General features: G+C 31.1%; 1 protein-coding gene across 4 annotated transcripts in view; it reads left to right on the top strand.

Moving 5' to 3' along the window:
• LOC143072462 (prominin-1-A-like) overlaps positions 1-20,779 on the top strand; it is a 68,625-nt gene that overhangs the window by 22,336 nt on the left and 25,510 nt on the right. For all 4 annotated transcript variants that reach the window (XR_012977195.1, XM_076247381.1, XM_076247384.1 and 1 more), the window contains exons 7-17: positions 514-609; positions 4,954-5,147; positions 6,666-6,740; positions 8,274-8,337; positions 8,862-8,938; positions 11,783-11,865; positions 13,005-13,157; positions 14,339-14,471; positions 15,432-15,541; positions 17,461-17,545; positions 19,821-19,958. Coding sequence is in view for 3 of the 4 variants with exons in the window: in XM_076247381.1 (XP_076103496.1) it covers positions 514-609; positions 4,954-5,147; positions 6,666-6,740; positions 8,274-8,337; positions 8,862-8,938; positions 11,783-11,865; positions 13,005-13,157; positions 14,339-14,471; positions 15,432-15,541; positions 17,461-17,545; positions 19,821-19,958 (1,208 nt within the window). In the remaining variant the exon portion in view is untranslated. The remainder of the gene's footprint in view (positions 1-513; positions 610-4,953; positions 5,148-6,665; positions 6,741-8,273; positions 8,338-8,861; positions 8,939-11,782; positions 11,866-13,004; positions 13,158-14,338; positions 14,472-15,431; positions 15,542-17,460; positions 17,546-19,820; positions 19,959-20,779) is intronic.

The following is a 20,779-nucleotide window of genomic DNA, read 5'->3' as shown; positions in this document are numbered from 1 at the left end:
ATTGGGAAAAAACATCAAAATATGCAATCCAGGGCCTACTGAGCAAGGCCCTCATTGGTAGTCCAGGTCATTAAGAATAATTAACGTAATTTTCACATGTTTTTCAAATGAACATAATAATAACCTTGAAACGTAACATGATTTTCACATATTTTTTCAAATCAACATGATGTGACTAGGAACATATAACCTCTTTAATCTAATCCCTTCATCTTACATTCATGTATTTGTTCAATAATTTCCAAAAGATAAATACAAGGAACTCATTTCATATGACTATTAAGAATTGCAATGTATTTTAGTTTAAACAAATATCATTTATTTTGAACAAGGTGAACCAACACCTGAAGTGGTTATCGTGCGGTTGGGTAATAGCGGGTGGATACCTTAATTAAGGTATTCACAGTTGTCTTTCACTATAAAAGTAAAATAAAACGATAACAAATATCATTTATGTTTGATAGTGATGTATAGCCTAACAAAGGTTGACAATTGTTTCTCATATTTGATCAGGTATTGGTTATATAGTTGGGATACCTGTGAGATCAACTTTGAAAACCAGTGGTGGAGTTGATACAGCCCTTGATAGTGCTTTTGGTCTTGCTTCAAGTAGGTATTTTATTTGCTACATTATAATGAAAATAAAGTTAAACAAATCCATACGATATTTGTTGCCTTTTAAAGAGTAATATTTAACACTGTTCAGTTTTCACTTTTAAATACATGTACAGTACTCATTTGGGATTAATATAAAACAATTGAAAATTTTATGCAGTACTTTCTTGTAGCTGTGATTAATCATTCATTTGTTTAGAGTTACAAAGCTCAGAAATGAATTAAGGCAACTAAAATTAATTATAGTAGATTTGTATCCAACTTGTGGAAAAAAATTTGACAGGTGGGAGGATTTTGTTAGGGCCCCGCCTTTAGGCGGGTCGCCCTATAGTGATCAGTCTGTCCGTCCGTCCGTCCGTCCGTCCGTAACACTTTAACTTTGTGTCCGCCCCATATCTAGAGAACCATTATGATTTCATACTTTATACTTTACCTGATTATTAACCACCACCAGAGGGCGTGTCATGATGTATGTACAACTTCCTACCGTCCGTCCGTCCGTAACACTTTAAATTTGTGTCCGCTCCATATCTAGAGAACCATTATGATTTCATACTTTATACTTTACATGTTTATTAACCACCTCCAGAGGGCGTGTCATGATGTATGTACAACTTCCTAGGTCAAAGGTCAAGGTAAAAAAACTTTGGTTTCAGTTGACAACCCTGTGTCCTGTGGTGAAGATGGTGTCTGCTCTATATCTTGAGAACCGTTATCATTTTAAAGTTTATACCTGAAATGTATATAAACCAATATCAGAGGGTATGTCATAATTTATGTACAACTTCCTAGGTCAAAGGTCAAGGTCAAAAACTTTGGTTTCAGTTGACAAACCCATGTCCTATGGTAAAGATCGTGTCCGCTCTATATCTTGAGAACTGTTATCATTTCAAAGTCTATACTTGACATGTTTATAAACCAACACCAAAGGGTGTGTCATAATTTATGTACAACTTCCTAGGTCAAAGGTCAAGGTCAAAAACTTTGGTTTCAGTTGACAAACCCATGTCCTATGGTAAAGATACAATTTTTTAATGCACATTATTCACAGCGGGGCCCACAGAGATGGCTCCCATCTCAATGATATCTAGTTGTTTTAATTTTTATTTCCTCTGAATCTTTATAATATGTTTTCATATGTACATAATGTAATGGTAATAAGAATTGTTTGATATACAATAAAGTTGGTTATCTAAGTCCCCAACATGAAAAATGTGCAACGATACAATTTAGAAAACAGTAATGGCCTAATTTATAACATAACATTTTAAGAAAAACAAATTCCGTGGATTTAATGTTATTTGTTGGATACCAATTTTTCATGGATTTCATGGAGACAGGTGAACCACAAAATTAAATGTTCAATGAATAACAAGTTTTCTATAGGCTTGTATGCAGACCTTTGCAAAACCATGAAATTAAGTATAAATATAACAACAAACATGTAAGTTTTCCTTATACCATGGAAATTGGTACCTATTGAAGTAAAAAAATCTACAGTATGACAGACACAAAACAATGTTTTGTTTTAAGATTTTTATATGTTGTTTCTGATGATCAAAGGGAGGCCAAGTTTGAATTTAAGGATTTTTACTTTTACCATTCATTGCGCTGCATTAGTGATATTGTAGTAATTGGAACCAAGCAGAATGGTTGTGCATGCAAAAATGCAATCTTGTTTGATTGCAGGATGATTGCTTTTCAATACTAGATAATCATGATTAGACAGCAGGATGAGCAATTTGCTTGGAGGTGATTACAGTTCCATTGTAGAAAATCACACTTTACTAAGGGTTTTGGGGTTTTTACTATGCATTCCTTGTTGAGCCTGCAACTTTTGTCACAAAAGATACATAGCAAATCCTACATTTTGTCATTTCCGTCTGCTCAATGCTGCGGCATCCACAAATATTCACTCTATGGTTAATGTTTTAATAACCTTCTTAAGCTGTCCTGGATTTCTTCCAAACTTTGACAGAATCTTGTATATGATCATAAGAGCGTGTCAAGAGGTAAATTTTGTAAAATAAATCCTGTTTTACCTGTATTTTACTTATAAACGGACTTAGTTTTTTGCCATTTAACATTACATTCACTCTGTGTTTGTGGTTAAAGTTTTGAAAATTCTAATAACTTCCTTAAACTACCCTGGATTTGTACCAAGTATGGACAGGTTCTTGTTTATGATCAAAAGCTAGTGTACATGTCTAGAAGGAAATTTTGTAAAAATATATTTCCTGTTTTTTTGTATATTACTTATAAATGGAATTACTTTTTCTTCCAGTTAACATTACATACAGTCTGCAGTTGAAGTTTTAAAAACATTTATTAGATTAATAAACTTTCCTGGATTTTTACCAAAGACTGGCAAAGTAGGACAGAATCCTCTTACAATGAAAAGATAGTTATAGAGGAAAAATTTTTCCTCATTTTTGTTGAGCCTGTGACTTTGTTGCAATACCAATACATAGCGATCCTACATTCCGCCATAGTCTATCAACCAAACCTTATCACAATGAAAAAATAGACAACAGGAGCCCTTACAAATTTTTTGACAACTTATCATCATGTAATTTTTATCCCTCAGAAATATGGAAAGCTATAATACTGACCAATGATCTCTTTGGATAGCTAGGGAGTATGTGTTTTTGTTCTAATAAAAACACCCTATTTTTTGAAAGATTGGAACTTTTTCTAAATCTTTCCTTATGCACTGACCTACCTAACAACACCACGGGTTAGCTACTACATGTATTACTAAATGTATTCACACTGAAATATAGTTCCCTATAGTTCTCATGTATGTGCACACAATATACATATAAACTGTAAAACAATGGTTATATTTTTGGGGCAGTTCATTCAAGAATGTATGTCATTAAGGTGTGTTGATGGAAAGACTTTTTTAAAACATTTTGATCAGGTAGTTCAAGTTGAGTATTGATACAATACTAGATGATTGACAACTGTCATTATCATCAACCATTCAGGGACAAGGTGGACCTTTAATTACAATGCCCCACCTTCTAAACTGTCAATTAAATTTACCACATTACTTATCAACCTCAGTCTTACATAATTATAGAACTTTCAATATACATCCCAATACACAAATAACAGTGAATATTTGACCTCATAACTGAATACACAAATGTGTATATTAGATGTGTGATATATAAGGATGATTGATTTATTACTTTTGATCTACATTACATAAAGTGATTCTGTAAATTATGTCTGAAAGATAAATGATTAATTAAGGATTAACAAGACTTTTAAAAAAATGAAATATAAATATAAATATGAATATATAAAAGGTATTCAAGGAAGGCCTATACTTTACTTGATAAATTCCCAATAATCATCTGCAATTAATCAATAATTAAGGTCAGTTCACTTTTTTTTTATCAGTAATTGGCTGGTAACAGTTTTAAAATTTAAAACTTTAAATTATAGCAAACTATTTTTATTAGTTTATTCCCAATCAATCATTATGTCTATTTTAGTCATTTTAATATGAATTTTTATAAGAAGAGAATATATATGTTTGCAATCAAGAAAAAATCCGCATTTCAATAAAATAAGTTTTTAAATTTGTTTACATTGAAAAAGTACATTTTCAATGCCCTGCACTTAAAAATAGTTTTAAAATTGATCAAAAGGCACTCTACAACTTTTAATTTTCAATGCCATATAACCTGTGTTTCAACTTACAAAATGCCCCAAAACAACATTTTTAGATTATTTTTATTGACACTTTAAAGTTCTTAGCTGTTGGTCTAATTCTTATGTCTTTCAAGGGTAGTTGGTAACATTTACTAGAAGAATTTTCAGCAATTGTGCTTTATTAATATTCTTTTTTCCCTACCATACCTTAATATAAAATTATTCAAACTACTCTTCCAATCTTTTCATGAGTGATTTCCATCACTTTGATTATACTTCATTTATAAAAAAAAATTATCAATAGAAATTTGGCATCACAAGATAAATCTTGAAAGGGCATAGTGTTACCTGATAGATGATAAATGCATAGCTTTAAGAATAACTGTTAATGAGTTTCTATCAATTAGCTGCCATATTTTAAAAAAATATGAAAATTTACATACTTTGTCTCCCTGATTCTGCAAAAGGTCTAGTTGACCATTGGTTAATTGACGGATGACAATGGTGATGTATGATATTCTTAAGAAATTATGAGTGATGACTGTATTTGCCATTAAAATGAATTCCTCCTGACTCTTGAGATATGTTTGAAATCAGGTATAGAAAACTGCTACTTTGAAAAAATATATAGTTATTTTAAATATATAGTTATTTCTTTTCATATTTTTGTAGAAGTGGATACCATTGCATTAGCACTAATTGATCTGAATATAAGTATATCACATCTACAAAGTAATGCAACAACATTGGAATCTGCTGTAAATCAACTGGGGACGGATATCAGAACTGATATAACTGCATGCGGAGTTTACTGTACTGGAGCACCAGATGTATCAGAGTTAAATGTTACAATAGATGCTAATGCTGTAGGTATTTTCTTTTGAAGTTCAATGTAAATATGCTTCCAACTAGCTTTAAAAAAGTCATCAAAATACCTGGGCTATGACTTTATGCCAGTACGATACATGATTTCCTCATATGAAGTTTGGGAATTTGAAAGCTTGACTTAGAGATAATGATCCAGGGACAGCTAGATGCTACAGCTGCGCTGTTAGCTAAATTCTTAAAAGCTTTATATACACCTTATATGATGTTCATGTTAGTCTCAGGTTTTATTTTACCTTGACCTCATTTTCACAGTTCATTGCTCAGTGTTAAGTTTTGTGTTTTGGTCTGTTTTGCTTAAACTTGTTGTATGGTAGATTTTTAAGCATTATATGTCTGCGCCGCATGGTTCATCTGACCTTGACCTCATTCTTATGGTTCATTGGTCAATGTTTAGTTTTCTTAGTTAAAGGGGCACTAGCTACGAGATACATAAAAAATCTAAACTTTGATTCTTTTGTTCAATCAATAATGAAAGTGAAATAAATAAGTGAAATAACAATTTGTTTTTTGCAGCCAAAAATGTTCAATTTTGTCAAATTAGGCTAAGAAACATTGATAATTAGTAATTCACTTGCAAGTGAATGAGTCGACCTCTTTAAATCCGTATTCATGTGAACTTCAATTTAACCCCTAGCTAGAGATTCACAACGCATGCATTGTATGTGTACTGGTTATTTAAGAAAAAGAATGTCAACAATGAAAGTGAAACTACGGTAAATCATTTGATTACTAATTCGATGCACATAAAATCATTCTTATACGGTTAAAAGCAATGAGAAACATCTATTTTTAATCTATAAAATATCATCAAACAGACCTATAAAAATCCAATTGCACGTGTTGGTGAAACGAACCTATATATTATCTACCCCATGCTCTGTAAACTGTTTATTTTAGACTTTTGATAGTTTGGATGAATGTTTTACATTGTTATAAATCAAATATGAGAATTTGAGTCAAATCGGTGACCATGAATTTGACAGCTAGTGCCCCTTTAAGTCTTGTTCTATAAGCAATTGGTCTACTGTATTTAGTTTTTTGAATGATTGTAAGGTGTACATGAAATTCTTGTTTGGTTTGTTTGACCTTGACCTCATTTTCTTGGATCATGTTCAGTTTATGTGATTTAAGCTTTAAATTTAGGACTATCAACTTAATATCAATGATAAGTAAAGAAAGCAGAGATTTCAGCATGTGCACTCTTGTTAACAATATAGCATGTTTTGGCTATTATCTTGAAACAAATAAAAGATAGATATCTCGACACTTTAAAAGCAAAAATGATCTGCAAGATAAGATAAGATCTACAATAAAGGAAATTTGTCCAGAAATTGCTTGTAGACTCTGTTTAAACTGAGGGATTGCCCTTAAATGATAATTTAAAAAAAATTGTATTTTAAAATTTTGTGCAAGACAAAACAGGATCAGCAATACAGGATAAACTATATATATATTTGGATATCCCTTGTTAATGTACTTTCACCTTATTTCTTTAGTTTCCAGATATTTCTGACCAGATAAATAAAATCTCTTCAGTGCAGTCACAGAATTTGACAGGAATTGTTGTTGATGTAAGTATATCTATATGTATAGATAATTATAAAAACAATTCATATGTGGTATACTTGCTAATGTCTTATCCATATTCTACTCTATAAAACTCATTATCAATTTATGAAAGAATCAAATCAAGGAAACAAACAGAAATTTAGGGGAATCCAACAAACCTCAAAAGGATCTGTCACCTAGGTTAGCAATAAACTCATCATAGATACCAGGACTAAGTTTAGTATATACGCCAGACGCGCGTTTTGTCTACAAAAGACTCATCAGTGACGCTCAAATCCAAAAAAGTTTAAAAGGCCAAATAAAGTTCGAAGTTGAAGAGCAAAAGGTGTGTTATTCCTGGGAAATGAAAAGATCATTGGAAAGTCAAAATCATAAGGTATACCATATATTCTAGTTTGAAGTCATCCATCTGTGTCAATATAGAAGCATACCTGCTTATTTTTGTAGAGTTTAATTTCAAGTTCACTGACTTATACCTGGTGTCAGCACTCATAGAAATGTTTGTTATTGAGTGACAGAACATCATCAATATAATTATTATACACAAATTATGTCATGTATTTACAATTGTGATTTCACAAGAATAGACAAAACTGAGTTAAATTGTTGTGATTTTGAATAAAATCTGCATACAGATCTATTTTAGTCATCAAAATGAAAGTTTCTATTATTGCACTACTCACCCAGTCTCATTATTGACATTAATAAAAACCTTGCAATATTTTCTGAGTTGATGATATCAAAAAGTGAAATAACAGAAATTTGCAATTCAGTTGATAGTTGATTTATCCCTGCCATTTATTGTCTGTTGAAGTTTTCAATATAATAAAACACTTACTGACTGGAGTGTTGAAGGCCATACTTTGACATTATAATGGATTACTTTTACAAATTGTGACTGGGATAGAGAGTTGTCTCATTGGAACTCATACCACATCTTCTAATATCCATTTCATGATTTTTTTGCCAAAACAAATGGGGGGGGGGGGGGGCTGATTATATGACTGTGAATGGTGAATGGTGAATGGTGATTTGATTGCAGCACTTGGTAATACTGATTTGTTGAATACATCATATTTAAATTATAATGATTTTGATGACACAAACAGGACATTCCTCTGGTATTTCAAAATGAAGGTATTCAAGTCTGAGACAATAAACAGATGCTAGAAATTACAATAGGATAAATGAAATCAGATTTATGTTTCCAAGTTTTCTTTGATTATCAAGTGTCAGTAGATTTATCATATTTTATAATGTTTACAGGTAAAATAGAATTAACACAATTGATTATTGTTTTACTGCTTATATTTGATATAAAGTTAATTTGTGACTTGTGATATTAACCAAATTAATTTTGTACTTATTTTACAAGAAGCATATACATTTTGGAAAATGCTTTTTCTAGTGCTATCTTGCTTTGGTTGAATTTGATTTATTGAGTATCACATCCTTTTCCTATATCAACAAGCATTAGCTCCCACATTTTTAGTCTTTTATCTGAAATCAATGTCATGTTATATATTTTACATAAGGCTAAGCAAGGATTTGAAGACATTCCATGGACTGTTGAAAATGAGACAGCAACAGTGGTAGCAGGTTTGTTTTCTTACATAAGTTATATTTCTGCTGCCAATATTAAAGAATAGAATTACTTATAAACATGTGTTAAATTAACTTGACATCAGTGCACAAATTTACATTTTGTGGATTATTCTAGGTAAAATCTTTTTTGAAAATTACTGAATTCTTCACAATTTCTGCATTTGCACTAGATTTTAGACGGTTATTTGATGATGATACATAACATATATGAAAGTTGAGACTGAACACGAATGTGGCTACTTTCATTTCAGACACAAATTATTTGAAAATGGATGTTTTGTGGCAAATTTGATTAAATTTTCATATACATGTATAAGCCTTAATTTAGGCAAATGTGATAACCACATCAGTTTAAATCTTTTACAAAAAATAATTAAATAAACTAAACAAGATGCTTAAGTATTTAAAAATTGTCAAAGGTTTTATAATAGATGTACTTCAAATTTTATGCCATTATTGTCTCTTACTGGACAATCTCCTTTATGTATTTTGAGTTTTAGTCCTAGTTTTCCTTTCAGATATAAAGAATACAGTAAATGATCTATCAGACCAAATTCAACCAATTATTGATCAGGCAGACAGTTTTAAAAACGATGTGAGTAATTCAAGAACTGATTTCATTTGTTAAACTTCAGGACTATGCTGTAGGAACTTGAGTGTAGTGTTAGCTGATGACCTCAATGTTAGATCATTTTAAAAGTTTAAGTTATTTTTTAATGTAAATAAATAAAAGTTTAAACTAATCAACAAAGAGAAAAATGATCTCACAGATAAACGTTTTGAAAAGTTAATTATGTTTCAAAACTCTCTGTAGTCGCTAGTGAACTAAGATGTAAGGATATAGTTCCTAGTAGTCCAGTCAATCTAGCATACATTTAACCTTAAGGCCTAACCTTAAAATAATTGCAACAGAAGATTTTAAGTTTTAATCTTAAGCATTATATCCCAAATATACACAGAAAAAAGTCCCATAAATCTTACTTGAGGAAGACTAAAAAAATCACGATTTAAAATTCCCTATGGAGATTTGCGTTGAAAAGGGAGTTAACATTCAACAGAATACATTGATTCTTGATATTTTAGCCATCTATAGAGTATAACAAACAACTCTATTGGTTGCACTTTGTAAATACAGCTGTTTCTCAAAACACTCCTCTTTTGGGGAGATCTTGAATATTCGTAGAAAATTAATTTTGTTTACATACTGGTTCCCAGTTATGCTCTCTGTGTTCCATCTCACAGAGACATAACTTGGGAATGTAACCAGTAAATTTACATGTGCATATTGTTTACATTGAAATCTGTGGTAACCTTTCATTCAAGGTAGGGGTAGTTAAGAAAATTAGTGTTAGTTTAAACTCTGAGAAGTTCAGGGCATATAAACGTTGAAAATGTGCTGCACAGCCCTATATTTTGACCTTTGAAAAAAATTGTGGTGCATATGAACTTTCAATTCTAGGATAAGATTTTTTTCAAAACTTCATAGTAAAAGTGGGACAGTTTTAGCCGTAAAAGGAGTTCCTATGGGAAATTGCGTTGTCAATATTTACAGAAATGCAACCTATAGGTGTTTTCATATCTTTTATCAAGATCTAGATTTCATAATTCATTAGTTGACCATTTATTAAATTTTTTCAACATTTAAAGAATCTCAAATTTAGTAAAAATAATTAAGCATATATTCTTCTTTTTGTAGTTTAAAGTTTCTTTAAGCAAGTAAGATGCTGAAAAAATATAATATACAGGTATAAACAATACCAAATTTTCACATTATTTTTTCAATATGGTCACAAAGCCACATATTTGCAATTTCTTAAATGAAAGGCACCAAAAAAAATAAAGATACCCGCAACACTTTGGTTTTGTACATTTCATGAGCAGAGGATTATATAATATAATCAAATACGAACTTATAACCCTATCCAAACATCATACTTTACATAAATTTATAGACAATCAACCAAAAACTGATAAAAAAGACTCATTTATGCAGAGCTATCTCCCCTTCCAATGTTAATTTCCATAGGGAATTAAAAATGCTGATTTTGAGTTTTCCTCAAGTTAGATTTTATGGGACTTTTTTCTGTGTATATTTGGAGCTTAATGCTATAGATTAGAACTAAAACATTTTCTGTTGCTATTAGTTTGAGGTTAAAACTTAGTTTGAGTGGACTATAGCTATATTTTTTAACATTGGAAATTACTCACTGAAAAGATGTAGCTTTCATTAATAAAAAATAATACAACTTTATAAAAATCAATTTAAACATCAGACAACTTAAAAAAAGCAATGGTTTAATGTTCCTCTTTTGTCATGGTATGTTATTACTGAAGACTGATGCTAATATTACAACCCCCTCGATTGCTTTTATATTGTATATATTTCCCCTAGTCCGTCTGTTCATCCCAAAAAAGATTTCAGTCACACTTAACTTAGCACTACTGATCAGAATTAATTTATATGGTAAGCTGCTTGCTGCTGGTAAATTGTAAAACATTTTTAAGAATCTGTCAGATATCTACTATTTGTTTTCTTATGGCCCCTCAACGAAGTTGTCGGTGCCATATAGTTTAACCCTTGTCCATAATTCCGTCATTCTGTAATTCTGTAATTCTGTCATTTCACAACAAACCATTATACAGAGTTTTTTCTAAATGCCTTCAGATATTGTACTGATTTTTGGTATGTGTGTTAACCATGATGAGTTACAGATCAAGTTAAAAATTTGTTCCGCTCGGCTAATTTTTGCCGAAATTACGGGCTTTTAACTTCGATAAATTGTTGAAAATCACAGTTATACGGACTTTTTTTCTAAATGCTTTCAGATATTGGGCTGATTTTTGGTTTATGAGTTACCCATGATGAGTTACAGATCAAGTTCAATTGTCTTTCTACTCCGCTTAATTTTCCAAAATTGAGGGTTTAAAACTTTGAAAATTGTTGAAAATCACAGTTATACGCACTTTTTTCCTATACGCCTCCAGATTTTGAGCTGATTTTTTATTTGTGAGACTTCCATCATGTTTGTGTCCACATGTGTTATTGAAATTGCAGATTTTTCAACTTTTTGAGACAGGGCCATTTGTGTCGCTTTGACACATCTATTTTTTTTTTTTTTTTTATATATGCCCATTAAAGGTAAGGAGGGGGAAGGATTTTCCAATTTTCTGACTTTAACTCAAAAGTTTTCTTTTTCGTCTTTAAGCTGCAAAATTATAATACACAGAAACTTATATAAGGCAAAAAGGATGAGCAAGACAGAATCTTCAAATAAGTCGAACATTAAAATCTTCAGATGACATCTTTTTGAAATTATTGTCTGTTAATGAAGATTGTTCCTAATTTTTAAAAATTTTTGCCTATTAATTATCTCGAAAATTATAATAGATGTTTTCAAAGTTTATATCACCATAACTTCATTCATTTTCTAATTTTCAGACAACTGGAAGTTTCAGCATCAACACATACAAAGATATGCTAACAAACTTTACAAAATATGCAGTAGACTATGATCAATATAGGTAAGATTAGTTTGCTTCTAAAATTGCAACATCATTGCAAATAGCTATACTTCAACAATAATATATTGTAATGGAAATTCTCTTATGATTGTAGCCGTTTTTCTATTCCAAGAATAAGAGTAAATTCAAGAAGAAATGTTGCACATAACACACACAATGAAGGCTATACCAATGAGTCATACATACCACATATGTGGTGAAATTGTTATTTGCGAATTCTTTCTCAAAACTGTTTCCAAGGACAGAGATGCAAATTATTGCTTTTGAAAATCAGTCTTTAATCTTTCTGTGGAATTTATGCTATTATATTTCTTTATTGCAAAGGAATGAAACTCCTTTTAAAGGAGTACAGAAATATTTGCAGTTAATCAACAATTTAAATTTTTGTCAGTTTTCTTGTACCTTGAAGAGATACAATAACTATAATTGTTCTCTGCATAGTTTATTATTAAGTGGGACCTTTAATTTCTTCTAAGAGATCACTCAATGATTGATTTACCTGAAGAAAAAATTATCTGAGTAGAGAATACATGTATCAACTCACAAAACAGCAGTTGATGTGGTATTTATTCAATATCAATATTCTACTTTCAATCTGTTCAATATAAACACTGATTCATACATGAAATGTTGATTTCTGACAACATTTTCTGCATAGTTATTTTCCTATTTGAAAATAGTTTTTTTTTTTTTTAGCTAAAAACTGAAAAATGAGACTTTATGAATTAAGGTCTTTTTAATTTTATTCTATGAGTAAACAACAACAAAAAGCATTACTTACAATTTCAATAGAAACAATGCCAAATGTTTTTATATAAAACACAGCCTTTTTATGATTGATCAGGATTTATATTGAACAGATTAAAAATATATTATTCATATTGAATAAATATACAATATCATTCCCATTTGTGTGAGTTAATACATATATTTTCATCTTAGAGAAGATAACTGTTTTTCTTCAGGTATCTGCAAATGATTCCTACAGTAGAGTTTCATTTCTTTTTGTCAATAAAGATCTAGATGTAATTTGCACCTACGATCGACCGTTTGGTTAAAATTTATTTCTTAGTAGCTGCCTATGTTGTTGTTGAAATTGATAAGGGAACACATTCATCAAATATTTAATTGTTTTACAGATGGTATGGTGGTATTGGTCTAGCCTCTGTCATATTGCTAATAGTATTGTTGCTCCTTATTGGACTCATGTTTGCTGTATGTGGACACAGCCCAGATGTAGATCCTACAGAACGTTCATGTCTTTCTTCATGTGGTGGAAATATGTTCATGGCGTAAGTCATTAAGATATGTCCAATTTTATAAACGTTTTATTTTTTTGTTGTAAATTTTAATTCAATTTAATTATTGTTATCAGTTATGAAGCAAATTGGGATGGTCAAGTTGTTCATCTTGCAGATGCAGACTATTTCTAGATCCTTTTTTTGGGGGGAGCTCCAATGCTTCAGCAGCACTTAAAAATAAATTGTCAACCCTAATCTTGGATTAATTCATTGTGTTCCAGCCCTAATCAAATGATGACCAAAGTATACCAACAAAAACATCTGGTGTACGTGTATTTTTTGATAGTTTAGGATCCTGACTAGACCTCTGCTTTTAGTTAAAAATAAAGTAAGGGGGTTATTATATAATTGTTCTTTTTTTCTGTTGTTTAGAAGTCTGCTGAAGACAGAGAAATTTGATGTCAAATAAATTTGAGATCTACTTTTAAAAACAAAAATGATCAACAATACAAGATCTACAAATAAGTCAATTGGCATAAATTGTCAGTTGATTCTTGACAATTTTACCATTTTTTTGACGTTATGGTCTGTCTTTAATCTTGAAACAATAATAGGTTGATAGAAACTTTAGAAAATAAAAAAGATCAACAATGATTGAACAAATAAGAACTAAAAAAGAAGTTCTGCATAGATGACATTTTTGGTGTATGAAATGATAGTGTACAAACATGTATAATCAGCAGGTTCATCTGACCATAACCTCATTTTCATTGTTTGAAAGTCAGTGCTATGTTTTAAGTCTGTATGGAAGAATGAATACCTGACAGAGTTCATCTGACCTTGACCTTTTTTTATGCTTCATTGGTTAAAGATTAGTTTTCTTAAGTTTTTTTTTCTTTGATACTATAAGAAATGGGTGAACTATATTTGGTATGTGGATTTATAATTTTAAGGCCTATCTATCCTTCTGACAGATCTCACCTTTTTCTCATTGAAATGAATCATTGATAATGCTATTAAATTAATGTAATACTGTGACCTTCAACAGAAATTTGTCAAATGGGTGAAACACTTAAGTGTGTGCAGTATTGATTAAGAAAAATGAGTTTTGCTGGCCTTAAATTACAAGCCCACTGCTTTGAATGTGAATGAGACATATATTTAATGCATTACAGTAATTAGAAGACAATTATTTGAAAGATATTTAACATCATTTACTTTTTTAATTGTAGGGCAGTTGGATTTGTTTTTATATTTTCCTCTTTCTTGATGCTGCTGACAACAATAGTATTCATACTTGGTACGCCAATGCATAGATTTGTCTGTGAGCCAATAACAGATCCAGATTTGACAGATTTCCAAACAGTAAATATATGTTAATATATAGATGTAGTTTTGGTAGAAAAACATTTTGAATATTGTTTCCATGAAAAAGATATTTCTCTGAAGATACATCTGTGTTTTCATTTCAGGTAACATAGCTTATGACTCACTATGTGATTTTCCTATATGTGTATCTATATTAGATATTTTACCTTTTGCCATCGTCACCAATTTTAAAGGCATTGTCTAGTGTTCCGCTCTACTATCTTTATCCATTAGTCAGTAATCTGTCCACAGCACCATGGGTAGAAACTTCGGTCAAGTCTTACAAATAGCTTCTATAAAGGCAATGATTTTACTAATTTTTCGTCTGGCTCTTGATAATGTGGAGTTGAATCTTATATATACAAATTCTGAACAGCTGGTGAAACCAAAAATGACCTAAAGTGAAGCCAAACCTGCACAAGGAATCAGAGCTTTGACTAAAGGAATTGGATATGTCTAATTTTAAAAACACTAATTATATATAAATATTAAGTAGTTAAATGCATATGAATGTTGAAAAATACTGCAAAACATAGTTATGATCTTGTATGAAATAATTTAGTGCATGTGAACTTTTGATTTTGTAGATCTTAGTTAATTTTTGTTTGCTATATATTGCTGCTCCCTATCAAATTCTTCTGCAAACATTTATAAAAGGGATAAAAATGGTCATTCCAGAGTAAATCCTTCTGAACATTTTCACTCTGTCTACTATTATGACTAATAGTTCTGCAAAAATGCAAAAAAAAGAGGATGGTCATCATTGAAAGTCTACAACTATTATCAGCAATCACACTTAAGTATCATGTAAAAGCCACATGTTTTATTGTTTAGCAATTAAATTTTAAAAATTTGCTTTGAGTTTTATTACCTGGCCTGTGATTGCTCAAGTACTATATTTTAGAGTAAAAAAAAGAGCATGCTAAAAAAATATTAAGAATTTGTTTTCTTCCTTAGATTTTGGACACTTACATATATCAATCAATGTATGGAGGTACTGGTTCCTTGCTTGGAAAGCTTCTTCTTCAGAACAGCTCCCATTCATTTTCATTGAAGAAAATTTTGAGGTAAGCTTCTTTCATGGCATCAGATTACTTTGTCAAAAGCTTTATTTATTCAGTTAGCCAGATTGTGTTTTGTCTACTTGTCAGTGACAATCAAAACAAAACAGATAGAAGGTTAATTAAATAAAAATTTGAATGCCAATGGGTGTTGTGCTTCATACACTGAAGTTCAAAGCTATCTAACCAGAAGTGCCAACCACCATGAAATTAAGCAAATTCAAAATAGTATGTATGTACTCAGAGATGCAAACAGTTTTTTTTCCTGTCAGACATTGGGGCCTACAGGGTACCAAGTTTTCCCAGACCCATTACATTTCTGCCAGACCGATATTTCACTCAAAAATCAAATGAGATGCTATTGAACAAACCTTAATTTTGATTTTAACGGCTTTATCAACTAGATTAGGTGACTGGTTTGGTCTTTTACTGGGTTTCGACCCACTTACAAATTTTGTTTGCCATATGACATATTTCCTGGACTTGTCAACTATGCTTAAAAGACCTCCTTCCTGAAGAGGGAATTTCTAAAACCAGACCCACTTACAAATTTTGTTTGCCATATGACATATTTCCTGAACTTATCAACTATGCTTAAAAGACCTCCTTCCTGAAGAGGGAATTTCTAAAACCAGAAACATAATGGAAATACGTGGAATGGTTTAGGGCGATGTGGACATGGTAGGAAAAAACTGTCACTGGGCGGAAATACTGGTTCCAGAAGTAAGAAAAAGCTAGGGAACAGGAAATTTACTATTATTATTGCTGATCACAATTTTATAAACAAAATACTTGGCTGGGACTGATGGGGAATTAAAAGTTTTGTGGACCCAAGGACCTGCATAAATTTTGACCCCTAGGTCCGACAGATCCGATAATAAGTTGCATCTCTGATATACATTCTATTTTTTCCCGGTATTGCCTACATTGGGGTCTTGTTTAAGAAGAATCTTATAATTTTTATAACCGGTAAAGCATCTTGAAAACAGAGATAAGGGAAAAAAAGACTGACAGTGGTTGCTATCTCAGTGATGAATTATGTTGCTTACCATAAGACCATAAGAAAAAAATCTGTTATTGTGAAAGTTTTTAATTTTTAAATCGGATAGGCATGAACTAAAGAGCATCCAACACCTCAATTTCTCTTTGCCAAAAAAAAAATGAAGAAAATGCCTACCTACCTACACACTGTCTATTCCTTTTGGTATAGGGTTTAGGCAAGCCAAAATATTTTTATGTGTGGCCTAAACTAAAATTTGAATGCAACCTTCCATATTTCCTAATGATGGAAAAATATCACTTTGTGTGTTAATTATAATTGCAATGATTAAAACTCACATTTTTCTGAAAAATTTATGAACTAATCAGGATTTTTCTCTATATCACATGAATTAAAATCGGTTTTAGTCTAAAACGACAAAATTGCAATCATAAATGCATGCATAGTTTCTGAATTTACAGTACCATGAAAAAAGTCTTTTGTACTAAGGATCAAACCAATCAGACATTTTATCAACAGCTGTATGCAATTGCTCAGCTTTTTTAGGTGGGCCTTACCAACAACCATTGACTGCCATGTTTTAAGTACTGTATCATGCTTTTTTGCTGCAGCTGGTAAATCATGGGGTGATGGAGGTCTTTATAACTAGTTAGTAAATTCATCTGTTTATGCTCCTACCTCAGTGGGTCAAATTATAAGAAGAAAACCTTGAGTAAAGAGTTTCAGAGTGAGGTTGTGTCAGTTAAGTTTAAACATGTTTTTGAGAGCCATTGAAATATGTGTTCAGAATATTAGATCCTTTTGGTGTGTTTAGTTTGGGAACTTTCTTAATAGCTAAATAAATCAAAAATAAGGGAATGACAGAAAAAGGGATTATTGATCCGCAAGCTATTAATTAAAAACAAATTTTACTTCTACTTTACAGTGACTGTGAAGGTGGAAAGTCAGCATATTCAGCATTTGAATTGTCAAGCATGATAGACATATCAGCTCTGACAAATTATTCTGGGGTATGTATTGCATTTATAATGCTCAATCTTGATGTGACCAGGTGGACAAAGATTTTAATTGAATATGTAACCTTCAAATCCATTAGAATATAACAAAGAAGGCAATGACAGATCTGAAATGTACAGATGACAAATAGATATAACTTTACAAGTAAAAGAGTATGAATATTTCATTTTGTAGCAAATGATATATATTAATATTGCTATTATCTGTATATTTCCTTTGATATTTTTTTGTGATAATTTTCATATCACTCCAGTAGAGTGAGAATGAAAATTATCGCTATTTTCAAAGGTCCTTAGCAACAGTGTATTAATCAATATCAATGTGCTAGAGTGTCCACCATCAGAAAAGTTTAGCCGGAACTATAAAAAAAACATTGGATGACTTCGCTGAAATCTAAAATATTAGGTCATTAGTTATCAAAGGTACCAGGATTATAATTTAATACGCCAGACACGCCCTTCGTCTACATAAGACTCATCAGTGACACTCAGATCTAAATAGTTATGAATCCAAACAAGTACAAAGTTGAAGAGCATTGAGGACCCAAAATTCCAACAGGAAATTTATACAAATGACCATATAATTGATATTCATGTCTACACCAAAGTGTTGACTACTGGGCTGGTCAATATCAGGAAAATATGAACTTTTTTGTATGAGGCTGAGAAACTGGGGAAGGGTGAGGTTCTACAAAAAAGTTTATATTTTTATGACATTGACCTAATATTGTTTTTATACTGCAAGTTTTTATACTGCAACTTAAATTAATACATTGATAGCTTTTTTAAATCGTAACACAAATGTCAAAGTTATCTTAATCCCTTAATGGACCCCTGATTGTTGAGAAAGTGTTCCATGATGAAAATTGACATTATACGTAATATAGCTCTGTATAACTATGTTTAGGAAATAAACATAGCTATTATAATTGCAGTATAAAAGATGATTTCGCGTAAGACGTTGAGATATTTTACCATGAATTTGATAATTAATTAATTTATATAGTTCATAAAAGTAATCAAATCATGTTTCTAACAACTAAAAAAAATAAATTCTACATTAATCATCGGTCTGTCTGCATTTCTTCTGCATACATGTATATTTCTTTGTTTTCTTTGAAAATACATCCCCTATGACAAATCTCACTTTCTGCTTACCAGATTAAGCGTGAAAAATCAATCTTGTTGAGATGGCCAACAATAATCTATAATTATTTCTAATTGCTAAATTGCGACTCTAATAAGACTTTCATTAAAGGCTTTGAGTACACACCTGTGATAAAATTGTGAGAATGTTGCAGGTACCTGCAAACTCCTCTTAAACAAAACTGTTTGCTTCAATATTGCTGCAATACTGCTGTATTATTGCAGCAAATTTTCATTTCTGTAAGGGATAAACGGCAGCAGTCCTTTTGCACCAATTACTGTTTTTCAGAGGTATCATTTGCGCCAAATTTTATTTTCAAAATGTATCAATTGCGCCAATATTCGGAACTCATTTGCGCCAATTTACCTGTACATATATCTATCATAAATATTAATGATTACTATATATGTATTCTTATTTTTGCCCCAAAAGGTATCACATGTTAGGAGATATTTCACCATAAAGACGAGTTTCTGAAGAGAATTAAATGACTTAAGCAGCATTAGACAGTCAATGTACAGAGAGAGAATAAAAGTTTTTGCTTTGCTTAACAAAGATATGCCAATATAGAAAATAGAAGTTTTTGCTCTTTATGTTTTAGCCACAAATGTTGATGACACAGAGCTTTGTTCCCACCATGCGTATGGGCTTTATTGTTATTATGAACTATTATTAACTATTTTATGGATTTCATCCTTCAATGTTTGTGTTTTTTTGGACAATAAAAAGAAGTTAAAAGCTACTTACATACATTAAATTGGGAAGTACCCATGCAGCAGCAGTAATAAAAACATATGTTTCAGAAAAGAAAACATGTGCCGTGTTACACTGCCGGTTCCAAGTCCGAATAAAGGAGTAAGGAAGTAATTTTCTTTTAACTGGCGCAATCGTATGTTTTATTTTTGGCGCAAATGAAACCATCTAATTTTAAAACATGTGGCGCAAACGTAGCATTTGAGAAAAAAAGTTGTGGCGCAAAAGAACGCATTTTTGGCGCAAACGGATCTCTCTAAACATGATGAATAAGGAACTGCTCTTTACTCACTGTTACATTTGGAAATGTAACAGCTTGAAGTAATACCCATCAATTTTATTTTTTATATTAATTATTTACTTTTTCAGACATTAGATGTTAACAGTCAGTTGGATAATATAAATGTTGACCTATCAACCCTTGAAATTTTGACACCTGATTTAACTGCACAGCTTACAGACTTGAAATCCTCTTCAGATATAAACTTTACTGAGTTTAGGGAACAGGTGAGAATAGACAGTTAAACAAAAATCTATTCAAAATATGACTTTCATGACAAAAGCTATGAAAATCTTATTTTTCAGGGGAGATAAAGTAGAAAATGCAATGAACTATATCTGTTTCTAGTCCCATCCAGAATTTACTAAAAAAGAAATTCTACCATTTAGTTACCGCCTTCAACAAAGTGAAGATTATGTCACAGGAGGAAACTTACAACAAGACATAGATTGAAAAATGTACAATTTTTAAAAAATACGAAAAAGTTTTAAAAAATAACATGTTTTGTATAATTAAGTAAGATTTTTTGAGTTAATACTGATGCTTTGAAATTGAAGATTTGAAAGAGTCTACTGAAGTGCAATTTACAATGTTATCCGGTAGTTTGTTCAAGTCGGTAATAGTTCTTGGAAAATAGGATTCTTTTCTGTACTGTGTTTTGAAGGATGGAATTTGGAAGCTGTTCTAATTAGAATGTCTTGTTTGTCTTGTTTGTGGAATTAATTTATTATTTTTAGGTATTGCAACCTTTTCGTGTTCAATTTTGTAAAGCATTACCAATCTGGAGTCTTTTCTTCTGTCAGAGAGACTGCGCCATTCAAGATGTTGTAACATGTTACCAGCTATTGAGGTGTTTCTGTATTTGTTGGTAACAAAACGTGCAGCCCTTCTTTGATTTTTTTCTATGCTATCTATGTCTTGTTGTAAGTATGGATCCCAAACAGAGCAAGCATACTCTAGTGTTGGTCTTACTAGGGACTTATATGCTTGCTCTTTAATGGATGTTGAACTTATGTTCAGGTTCCTCCTTAGAAAGCCTAGTGTGCTA

The sequence above is a fragment of the Mytilus galloprovincialis genome, chromosome 4 (genome assembly GCF_965363235.1).
Source record: "Mytilus galloprovincialis chromosome 4, xbMytGall1.hap1.1, whole genome shotgun sequence".
Taxonomy (NCBI): Eukaryota; Metazoa; Mollusca; class Bivalvia; order Mytilida; family Mytilidae; genus Mytilus; species Mytilus galloprovincialis.
The sequence above is the reverse complement of the archived record's forward strand: the minus strand, read 5'-3'. Positions and strand labels throughout refer to the sequence as shown.